The 10,908-nt window shown below is 41.2% G+C and overlaps 2 protein-coding genes across 2 annotated transcripts; both read right to left on the bottom strand.

Moving 5' to 3' along the window:
• Positions 1–200: 200 nt before the first annotated feature.
• LOC116716202 (trypsin I-P1-like) lies at positions 201–1,764 on the bottom strand. The gene is made up of 6 exons (XM_032557102.1): positions 1,706–1,764; positions 1,283–1,475; positions 1,017–1,202; positions 667–728; positions 441–565; positions 201–350 (listed from the first exon to the last, which is right to left on the bottom strand). The coding sequence occupies exons 1-6, from the start codon at positions 1,740–1,742 to the stop codon at positions 201–203; spliced, it is 753 nt and encodes a 250-aa protein (XP_032412993.1). The 5' UTR covers positions 1,743–1,764.
• Positions 1,765–7,542: 5,778 nt separating this feature from the next.
• Positions 7,543–9,892, bottom strand: LOC116717936 (trypsin-like). Its single transcript, XM_032559621.1, has 6 exons — positions 9,757–9,892; positions 8,829–9,021; positions 8,561–8,746; positions 8,205–8,266; positions 7,982–8,106; positions 7,543–7,888 (listed from the first exon to the last, which is right to left on the bottom strand). The coding sequence occupies exons 1-6, from the start codon at positions 9,791–9,793 to the stop codon at positions 7,739–7,741; spliced, it is 753 nt and encodes a 250-aa protein (XP_032415512.1). The 5' UTR covers positions 9,794–9,892; the 3' UTR covers positions 7,543–7,738.
• Positions 9,893–10,908: the final 1,016 nt, after the last annotated feature.

Raw genomic sequence — 10,908 nt, 5'->3', positions numbered from 1 at the left:
TTTCATGCATTTATTGATTCACTTTTCATTTCTGAGACAGAGAAAGATCCATTAGGGAGATCAAGGTTGGATGACAAAAAACAAAGCTATTGATTTATCCTAATTCTACAAACATGTGGATCAAACTGGTCAAGATACAATAATAAAACTATATCCAAGAGGAAATTTGATTAGAATTTTATTTCATTAAAGTTTATATTTTATTTAAAGTCAATTTGTCTTCTTATCCAGTCCATGTATTCACACAAATCTACGACTGAAGCTGCGCTCTCACATGCATAGCGTGGTACACCTGGAGAAATCACACCATAAATCTTGCCGTTGAACACCGCTGCTGAACCAGCGTCACCCTGTAGAAAAAATTGTAATATATTTATTTATGTAGTAAAACAGAAAACTCTTCCAATCACTGTAGAGAGATATTGAAGAAATAAACTTACATAACACACATCCTTGTTCTGTGCTTTAGCAGAGAATACATGTCCATATGTTGGCAGGAAATGGGAAGCCTCAACAACTGGCATGTCGACACACTGAAGTTGTGTTGCAGCAACAGCATTGGATACTGTAGAGAAACATGAGAATCATAAACATGTTGTTCACTTAAACGTCTCTGTAGAGACAGAAACAAATATTTTATTCTCATAACTTCAAACTTTCTCTCACATTGCTCATTATAGGGGCCAGTTGTCGTTGCTCCCTCTCCTGCCAGCTGTAGAGTGTCACCACTGAAACACAATTAGAAAAAAATGTAAAAATACAAGATAACAATGTAGAAAATTAATTGTTACAAAGAACAATGAAAGAACAGAAAATAAATCCATGAAGGACTTTATCCACTGACACAGGGTGTCCACCTCCAGTCCCAAGTGACGTTGTACTGCGTCCTTTAAATGTGTCTCTGGTCCAACACACCTGAGCTAAACTGGTGGCCTGATTACCTGACTCTGAAGCAGAGGCAGCAGGACTGGAGACAGAAAATCTGAAGTCATGTTGTTGATCAGAGATAGACTTACATTTTAGGGCGATTACTGCAGTCTGGTAGTGGAGCAAATGGGACATCATTTACTCGTTTTTGAATCTTCAGCAACATGATGTCATGCAGCCAGCCTTCGGGATCAGAATACCCAGTTCTGCCATGGATTCTGTAAAGCTTCCGTCCAGCAGTCCGTGGATGAACTTTTACCATTGCTACATTAAACCTGCAGAAAAGGTTAGATTACAATGAACACAGAAAACCTGATCATCTGCAGATAAAACTGTGTTAATGCCTCTTTCCTACCACCCTGTCTCCGACTTCCAGCAGGTATCTGCAGTCAGGATCCACTGAGGGTGGATCAGAGATCCTCCACACAGGCTCGTATGAGTACCATTGGAGCCCTCCAGCCGAACATGATAAAGACGCTCCGTGTCAGCACAGTTATGACCTCCAAGGATTCTCTTCTGCAGAGAAACATCTGAGTTCACTGAAACACCTGAAGAAGAAAAAGGAGGACTTTACTCAGAAACCAGGTGCAAACATGGCTGCTGGAACAGAAAAAGGATAAACAGTTACAGATTAAAAAGCATCACAGTTCATATGCAAAGAAGTTTCAGTCTGAAACAGAATCAGAGGGAAGTTTGAGAGTCACAGAGAGCAGCAGCCTCCCTGAAACCAGTGGAAGTGTCTCCAGTGTCTCCAGTTTCCCCAGTGTTTCTGACTCACCCAACCCCAGCAGCAGCAGAACCTTCAGCAGAGCCATTGCTGGTCCAGCTTCCTGTGAATGTCTGCAGTAATGCAACAGCTTTTAAACTCTGTTCACAACTTCCTGCTGGAAATTAAGACACCAATCACAGGACAGACACTGATCTGCGCTGCCAGCTGCATACAGATTAACTTTAACATCTCGTCGTTCTAAAGAAACTTGAAAAAAGTTCTTGTTCCATTGACAGAGTATTTCACTAATATATAAACATTTCCCCTCTTATATTGTCAATAATCAGCCAATGAAACAATAACTTTTCATGAATTTTAAGGAATTGACTTAAAACAAGCAGATCCTATATTTTGCTGCAAAGTTACTTATAAGTTAGTTTTGCCTTATCTAGAGTGAACTGAGAGATTTACTTTAGAAACTAGACAAAAATAGCTACTAAGTTTTCTGCTTTTGCAGTGCACAAGCTTGCAGTGAGTTTTGCTCAAGTGAAAACTTGATTGTAAACTTGATGAAATAAGACAGATTTTCTGGAGAAAGAGCAACTCTTCCTGGTTTTCAGGTTGATGTTTTTTGAGAAAAACTTTTTGGTTTCCAATGTACAAAAATTCACATCTGCCTTTGCTCCTGAAAGTAGAATCATTTTATTTATTGATGAGGTGTGAAAATGACCCTTGTTGAGAATAAATAAATTCTGTGTTTTCCTCTTTCTCTTTTAGCTATTTACATGGTTGATTACACATACATTCATTCACATGGATCACATGCTCGCAAAAGCTAAAGCTAAAGGAAATGACATGTTAGGAAACATCCTGAAAGCTAAGGCTAAAGGAAATAAGGGAACGCTCTGTTTAGGGTGTAGCTTTGATAGAGGCTTACAGAAACTATGAATCTTGTTATTTTATTGACAAGAAATGTTACAAGAAATTCATAAGGAACACTCTGTTATTGACAAAAGGACTCTTTGTCTTTCCTCTGTCTGTTTTATCTGCTCACATGCACACGGCTGCACACTGACATAACCATAACATTTCAGACTGACAAAAGTCACACAAAAACATAAACAAAGGCAGGCTAAGACCTTAGAGAGGGAGCAGAATGAGGAGGAAGTAAAGCAGAACTCGCTACAATCTTTGCTTCACATGGTGTCACCCCTAAGCTGAGCTGAGTGGAGCCCAGCGCCGCACAGTGAATGTCACTCTGTATCTGATCCATTCGGATGATGTGTAACATTTGATCATTTTCTGCATTAAAGCCTGTTTAATATTTAACCAAAGCTCATTATTTCTCAAGGTAATGACACTGGGGTTTCAGTCGGGTCCTGAAACTGGTAAATGGACCTGGGTGGTGCACAGAGGGGAAATGGGTGAACTACCACAACTTGTGTCATGGATACTGATTCTGGCTAGCTTTATTCATGCAGCATGTCTTTATCAATGCCAAGATGTGAAATTGGTCATTTTAAAATGGTGTTTTTATACTTTGTGTTCAGCTGCCCATTTGATCAGGATTTGAGATAAATCCAGATTTTAAAAAGTACACATTATGTGTTATTTACATTTAATATATAATTGCAGCATTGTTTTAGAAAAAGCCTCCAAAGGATTGAAATTCCTAGTTTCAGACATGAGACTAGACTCAGGATGAAAGGATAACAACTTGAGACTTGCAAAACACTGATTTGGTCTCACTGCTGTATTAAAATAATCTTAAACATGTTGTACTGGTGCTTGACCTGTAGTGGAGCTGCTGCATGAATGTGACTTAAACAAAGCGTGTATAAAAACCTTTTATTTGTTTTACTGTCTGCAGCCTTGCAGTAGGATTCATTACAATATGCCACATGAAATCATTTAAACATGTTTTAAATTGTTTCCATTATGTCCTGAACTTACATGTTTTGTCTGACAAAAACTCACAGAAACTAAGTTCACTCTGTGTCTCACAGGTAGGATCTTGACTTCACAAACTTCTGCACAACTGAGGCTCCAAATATATTTCATGACTGAGAAACATTGCCTTGTTAGTATCTCAGACAATGCATATATAAAACCCATTTCGTGCATAGTGGACATCTATCCAAAAGTCATTTTCTTGTGTTTATATGCATTTTTATTTTGTAAATACACACACCACTAAAGTGAACACTAGTGCATCACGCAATACACTGCCAACTACTGGCCATCCACTGCAAGCTCAAGAAAATGTAGTGAAATCCAACATGACAGACGAATAAAAAAGCATGCCGACCAATTCAGTAATTTCCAGTTCCTCCTTCTACTGTAGAAAATGATTGCAGGTAAAAAAAATATATTGTTACATAAAGCAAACCCCAAAGACTGATACTACTGATGTAGTTTCCAAATTACAACTTTGTATTTGGAGAAATTACAAATGATCACCTGTTTTGACAGATATTTACTGACATTTCAATCTGGAGAGACTCACACAGAGAAAGGTAGGGTTAGAATAGTTTTAATGGTTCAATCTTTGGCGCTCGTACCCTTCAGAAGACTAATGAGCCAAGGATCACCGTGAGCCGGAGCTCGGCTCGGGCGTAGATCAGAGTAGTCTTCCCCCCCCGGGTCCAGACACTGGTGGTGGAGCAGAGCCTGGAGGAGGTGGAGGAGCGTGGAGAGACCCTGGAGGATGTACGCCTGGATGAAGGTGGAGATGGGGAGGAGGTGGGTCAAAGCACGGCTGATGAGCAGGAAGACCCAAGGTAGCTTGTCCTTCTGAAGGAATCCTTGAACGATGATTGGCTGGAGCGGCGCGACGCTCCGGTCCTGGTTGGCTGCAGTAGGGGAGTGGTGATTAGATGATGAGGATAAGCTGGGTCGAGTCTCCCAGCTTCAATTTTCGCGTAGGCTTCATTTCAATCTGGGGAGACTCACACAGAGAAAGGTAGCAGTTAGAATAGTTTTAATGGTTCAATCTTTGGCGCTCGGACCCGGCAGAAGACTAATGAGCCAAGGATCACCGTGAGCCGGAGCTCGGCTCGGGCGTAGCTCAGAGTAGTCTTCGCCCCAAAAGAGGATGACGGGTCGAGGCCTAGCTGGGCCTGCAGTCTGACGAGACTTGTTAGGCGCAGTTGTGTTGCCTGGGACTTGCAGTCTGACGAGACTTGTTAGGTGCAGCTTTGTTGCCGGGGCCTGTAGTCTGGCAAGACTGTTAGGCGTGGCGACGGTGGATGAAATGGCTGCTGCCGAGTCGAGTGGGCTGAGGGCCCGCTGGGCCCAGCCGGATCTGTGAAATAGATGTTAAAGAATGGCCTAACACTCACCACCAGTCATTTGATAAGATGACTGGTGTCCCCAACTGTCCGCAACTTTCAATGCGGACATTGAAAGTTGAGCTTTGAGCACAGCTGAAGGATCCGGTCTGATGTAGGAGGAGAAGGCCGAGGATGACCAGCGGCCGAGCTGAAGGAGGGAAGCTGTAGGGATGCCTTGAATGGCGGCTGATTTGGCTGCGCCTATTCTAAAAGAAATGCCCGAGAAGTGGCTAGGGGGAAGACCGCAAACTGCTAGAGTCAGTCTGAGGTGGCGGATGAACCAGTCAGCGGTCATAGGGAAGCTTTCAGGACTGAGAAACAGGTTTGGATTCATGGCTGAGTTGATGCGTTTTGCTCGCGAATTTGAACATCGCGCGGAAAGGGCAGAACGAACCGTCTGTGCGTGCAATAGAGATAGTACTTGGACCTTTCGTTTCGGTGGAGGTTGTAGTGGTCAGGGAAGAATTTAAGATTGGAGGTAGATAAATCTCTTGACGGATTGAATAGTTTAGAAGCAGATGTGAACTCATTCAGTCTAAGAAATCCATAGAAGGCTAGGAGGAAAGCGCATGAGAGGAGCGCTTTGATGTAGGGCGAGAAGGCACCGGATCGGAGCACAGTGATGAGATTCATAAGTAATGGGAGTGTGATAAGTTTCTGGCTATCGATCTGATCTAAACTCCTTCTGGAGAAGGAGTTTCATAGCAGGGTTCGAGAAAAGACTAGCTAAAATGTCCTTTGTAAAAGATACTATGAATCTTGTGATTTGATAAGTAAGGTTACAAGAAATTTATAAGGAACACTCTGTTATGGACAAAATAACTCTTTGACTTGAAATGAAATGCTAAATAAATACATATTTTTCTAGTATAAGTATAGATTTTAAAACAGCTGCTAAGTTTAGTACTCTGTTAAATATGGAGGCATGCAGAAAACTACACTTTAAACACTAAAATAAGACAAAGCAGCTCATAAGTAACTTTTCAGTAAGATATAACAGTTTGTTTAGAATAAGTAATTACTAATTGGCAAATTATTTGACTTATGACATGGGAAAATGTCTTTTTATAAGTCAAATAATCTGCCGAAGGAACTAGCCGAACTGCACCGTGTTTTCTCCCCCACGATGTTTGTCTCCTGCGTCTGTTTCAGTTGGTTTGAATTGATTTAGTCCTGGAGAGCAGAAGCTGTCCGATAATTCAAGCAGGAGGACTGTGCGTTAGGAGGAGCGTTGGTCCGCTCCCTGAAACAGATAAACAGTTGTGCACAACACACACACAGTCATTCTCACATTTTCTCACACTTATTTGTAAAACCTTTTATTCAAAACCTGTAAAATTAAGATTGTTGCAGAGAAACGAGCTCAGGGCTCCCATTAGTCGTTATTGTGAGTTAAAATTTTCACAAAAGTAAAATGTTCGTTTTTGTTGCGCATCTGTATCTTATTTTGAAGGGATATGTAAATGTTACCATAGCGACCAGAGTCAGAGAGCGTTAGGGCCGCTGTCGAGACGAGATGAGAAGAGTGGAGCTTGTGAGTTTTAGGTCTGGTTCACACGGCACGATTTAAGGATTGTCGGCCGATTTTCCAAACTTCTGTGACCACAGAGCCGATAAAAGTCCAACAGGTTCGGTCGGTTCGTGAGTCCAGCCGCACGGCAGGAGCAACACACCACAGAACTGATTCCACTCACGAACATCCCGGTTGCAGAAGAAAATCCAGTAAAACCCCCAACATACCAAACGTGAATTTAGAATAATCAAACACGGATGACGATGTAGAAACAGCAGTGATAGTTTGTGGCTCATTTTAAGCGATAAAAGAGGAAACAAAAAGAAAAGGTGTTTGATAAAAGATGGCGGGAGCAGCCGCTCTATTTGCTGCACTGTGATTGGGAGGTGAGTTATGTTTATTCGTAGTTAATATAATAAACATGTATAAAAATGATCTTTACATATAGTAATAAACATTTCCACACATCACCCCTGATGTCCACCGGACTCTCAGTTGCCATGTCAACTGTTTGGGATTCCTCTCCGTTCTTACGTCACCGCGCTTTCTGATTGGCTACCTGTCACATTCAACAGGCTGAGTTCTCGTTCCCAGACAGGGAAAACCCCACAGGCTGAGATAATCGGGCCAAGACATTGGGCCAACACACCACACACTGCAGGAAGTTGTAAGATTGTCGTAAAGGGAAAATTGGGGCAAAAAAAAAAGGCTTTAGCGGAACACCAACATGGAGAAGCATTACCCCACCCCACCCCCGGGCCGCAGCAAAATTGCCAAGTCTTGACCGGTCTGCGGTAATAAAAAGGTTGAGGACCACTGGTGTACAGCTCTTTAGTCTTGTTGGAGTTTAAAGTTCTCTAGAAGTAAATCAATAATAGTAACTCCAGAGGTGCAGAGTTTAGATGCTGCATGTTCATTTCTGATAAAAGACAAAAACTGAATAAATAAATTACTTCTTGTGTTCCTCTTGTGATTTAAAACTCATGTCACATTTTCATACTCAGTCCAGGGAAAATATCAACTAACCATGAATATAAAGACGATCAGCCAGGAAATGTTTATTTTTCATGCATTTAGTGATTCATTTTTGAGACAGAGAAAGATCCATTAGGGAAATCAAGGTTAGATGAGAAAAAAACAAAACTATTGATTTATTCTAATTCTACAAACATGTGGATCAAACTGGTCAAGATACAATAATAAAATTATATCTGAGAGGAAATTTGATGAGAATTTTATTTCATAATAGTTTGTGTTTTATTTAAGGCCAGTTGTTGCTCTTATCCACCCGATGTATTCACACACATCCATGATTAAAACTGGCTGCTCACATGCAGAGACTGGTACACTTGGAGAAATCACACCGTAAATCTTGCCGTTGAACACCGCTGCTGAACCAGCGTCACCCTGTAGAAAAGATTATATCAATATATTTATCTATGTTTTAAAACAGAAAACTCTTCTAATCACTGTAGAGAGATATTGAAGAAACAAACTTACATAACACACATCCTTGTTCGGTGCTGAAGCAGAGAATAAACGCCCATATGGCAGCAGGAAATTGTGAGCCTCAACAACTTTCATGTCGACACACTGAAGATGTGTTGCAGGAGCAACATTGGATACTGTAGAGAAACATGAGAATCATAAACATGTTCACTCAACCTTCTCTGTAGATACAGAAACAAAGATTTTATTCTAATAACTTTAATATTTCTCTTACAATGCCGATTATTGGGGCCGGTTGTCGTTGCTCCCTCTCCTGCCAGCTGAACAACATCGTCCCTAAAATACAAGAATAAAATTTAAAAATGCAAGATAACAATGTAGAAAATTAATTGTTACAAAGAACAATGAAGGAACAGAAAATAAATCCGTGAAGGACTTTATCCACTGACACAGGAGTGTCCACCTCCAGTCCCCAGTGACGTTGTACTGCGTCCTTTAAATGTGTCTCTGGTCCAACACACCTGAGCTAAACTGGTGGCCTGATTACCTGACTCAGGTGTACTGAAGCAGAGGCAGCAGGACTGGAGACAGAAAATCTGAAGTCATGTTTTTGATCAGAGAAAGACTTACTTTTTAAGACGATAAGTGCAGTCTGGTAGCTGAGCAAGTGGGACATCATTTACTGGTCTCTGAAGCTTCAGCAATATGATGTCATGCCGCCAGCCGTCAGGATTATAAACCACTGGACCTCCTTGGATACTGAAAATGCCCAGTATAGCAGTCCGTGGATGAACTTTTATAATTGCTCTGGTAAACCTGCAGAAAAGGTTAGATTATAATGAACACACAGAAAACCTGATCATCTGCAGATAAAACTGTGTTAATGCCTCTTTCCTACCACCCTGTCTCTGACTTCCAGCAGGTATCTGTAGTCAGGATCCACTGAGGGTGGATCAGAGATCCTCCACAGATGGTTGTTGTCTGCCCATTGGTCACTTCCAGCCGAACATGATAAAGACGCTCCGTGTCAGCACAGTTATGACCTCCAATGATTCTCTTCTGCAGAGAAACATCTGAGTTCACTGAAACACCTGAAGAAGAAAAAGGAGGACTTTACTCAGAAACCAGGTGCAAACATGGCTGCTGGAACAGAAAAAGGATAAACAGTTACAGATTAAAAAGCATCACAGTTCATATGCAAAGAACTTTCAGTCTGAAACTAAATCAGAGGGAAATGTGAGAGTCACAGAGAGCAGCAGCCTCCCTGGAACCAGTGGAAGTGTCTCCAGTGTGTCCAGTGTGACCAGTTTCTCCAGTGTTTCTGACTCACCCAGCCCCAGCAGCAGCAGCAGAACCTTCAGCAGAGCCATTGCTGGTCCAGCTTCCTGTGAATGTCTGCAGTAATGCAGCAGCTTTTAAACTCTGTTCAGAACTTCCTGCTGGAAAGAAAGCCACCAATCGCAGGACAGACACTGATCTGTCCAATCACAGGACAGTCACTGATCTGCGCTGCCAGCTGCATACAGATTAACTTTAACATCTTGTCGTTCTAAAGAAACTTGAAAAAAGTTCTTGCTCCATTGACAGATTATATCACTAATATCCAAACATTTCCCCTCTTATAACTTAAATAATCAGCCAATGAAACAAGAACTTTTTCATCAGTATTAAGGAATTGATTTAAAACAAGCAGATCTTTTATTTGGCTGCAAAGCTATTTATAAGTTAGTTTTGCCTTATCTAGAGTGAACTGAGAGATTTACATTAGAAACTAGACAAAATAGTTTGTACTGCAAAAGCAGTAAGTTTTCTGCTTTTGCAGTCACCCAGCCCCAGCAGCAGCAGAACCTTCAGCAGAGCCATTGCTGGTCCAGCTTCCTGTGAATGTCTGCATTAATGCAGCAGCTTTTAAACTTTGTTCACAACGTCCTGCTGGAAATTAAGCCACCAATCACAGGACAGACACTGATCTGTCCAATCACAGGACAGACACTGATCTGTCCAATCACAGGACAGACACTCAAGAAACCTGAAAAAAGTTCTTGCTCCATTGACAGATTATTTCACTAATATATAAACATTTCCCCTCTTATAACTTAAATAATAAGCCAATGAAACAATAACTTTTCATGAATTTTAAGGAATTGATTTAAAACAAGCAGATCCTATATTTGGCTGCAAAGCTATTTATAAGTTAGTTTTGCCTTATCTAGAGTGAACTGAGAGATTTACATTAGAAACTAGACAAAATAATCAGTAAGTTTTCTGCTTTTGCAGTGCACAAGCTTGCAGTGAGTTTTGCTCAAGTGAAAACTTGATTGTAAACTTGATGAAATAAGACAGATTTTGTGGAGACAGAGCAACTCTTCCTTGTTTTCAGGTTGATGTTTTTTTTGAGAAAAAAGTTTTGGTTTCCAATCTACAAAAATTCACATCTGCCTTTGCTCCCGAAAGTAGAATCATTTTGTTATTGATGAGGTGTGAAAATGACCCTTGTTGAGAATAGATAATTCTGTTTACCTCTATCTCTTTTAGCTATTTACATGCGCGTCTACACATACATTCATTCACATAGATCACATGCTCGCAAAAGCTAAAGCTACAGGAAATGTCATCTTAGGAAACACCCTCAAAGCTAAGGCTAAAGGATGTAAGGGAACGCTCTGTATGCAGGGGTCTCAAACTTCAGTCCTCGAGGGCCGGTGTCCTGCAGTTCTTAGATGTGCCACAGGTACAAAACGCTGGAATGAAATGGCTTAATTACCTCCTCCTTGTGTCGATAAGTTCTCCAAAGCCTTGCTAATGACCTAATTGTTCTATTCAGGTGTGGTGCAACAGAGACACACCTAAAAGTGTCAGGACACCGGCCCTCGAGGACTGGAGTTTGAGACCCCTGGTTTAGGGCGTAGCTTAGATACAGACTGACAAAGGGAATTACAAACTTGTTTGATGCTGAAGAGTAACAGTCTATGATTTTA

This window comes from Xiphophorus hellerii, chromosome 3, assembly GCF_003331165.1.
Source record: "Xiphophorus hellerii strain 12219 chromosome 3, Xiphophorus_hellerii-4.1, whole genome shotgun sequence".
NCBI lineage: Eukaryota > Metazoa > Chordata > Actinopteri > Cyprinodontiformes > Poeciliidae > Xiphophorus > Xiphophorus hellerii.
Note: the sequence above shows the minus strand (reverse complement) of the source record. Positions and strands in the feature narration are given on the sequence as shown.

Coding starts and splice junctions, on each gene's coding strand:
- LOC116716202 (XM_032557102.1), bottom strand. CDS start 1,742: ATGGCTCTGCTGAAGGTTCTGCTGCTGCTGGGGTTGG. Junction 1,203..1,282: donor TGGAAGTCGGAGACAGGGTG/GTAGGAAAGAGG, acceptor CCTTTTCTGCAG/GTTTAATGTAGCAATGGTAA. Junction 729..1,016: donor TGCAGTAATCGCCCTAAAAT/GTAAGTCTATCT, acceptor ATTGTGTTTCAG/TGGTGACACTCTACAGCTGG.
- LOC116717936 (XM_032559621.1), bottom strand. CDS start 9,793: ATGGCTCTGCTGAAGGTTCTGCTGCTGCTGGGGCTGG. Junction 9,022..9,756: donor TCTGCTGCTGCTGGGGCTGG/GTGACTGCAAAA, acceptor TTTCTTCTTCAG/GTGTTTCAGTGAACTCAGAT. Junction 8,747..8,828: donor TGGAAGTCAGAGACAGGGTG/GTAGGAAAGAGG, acceptor CCTTTTCTGCAG/GTTTACCAGAGCAATTATAA.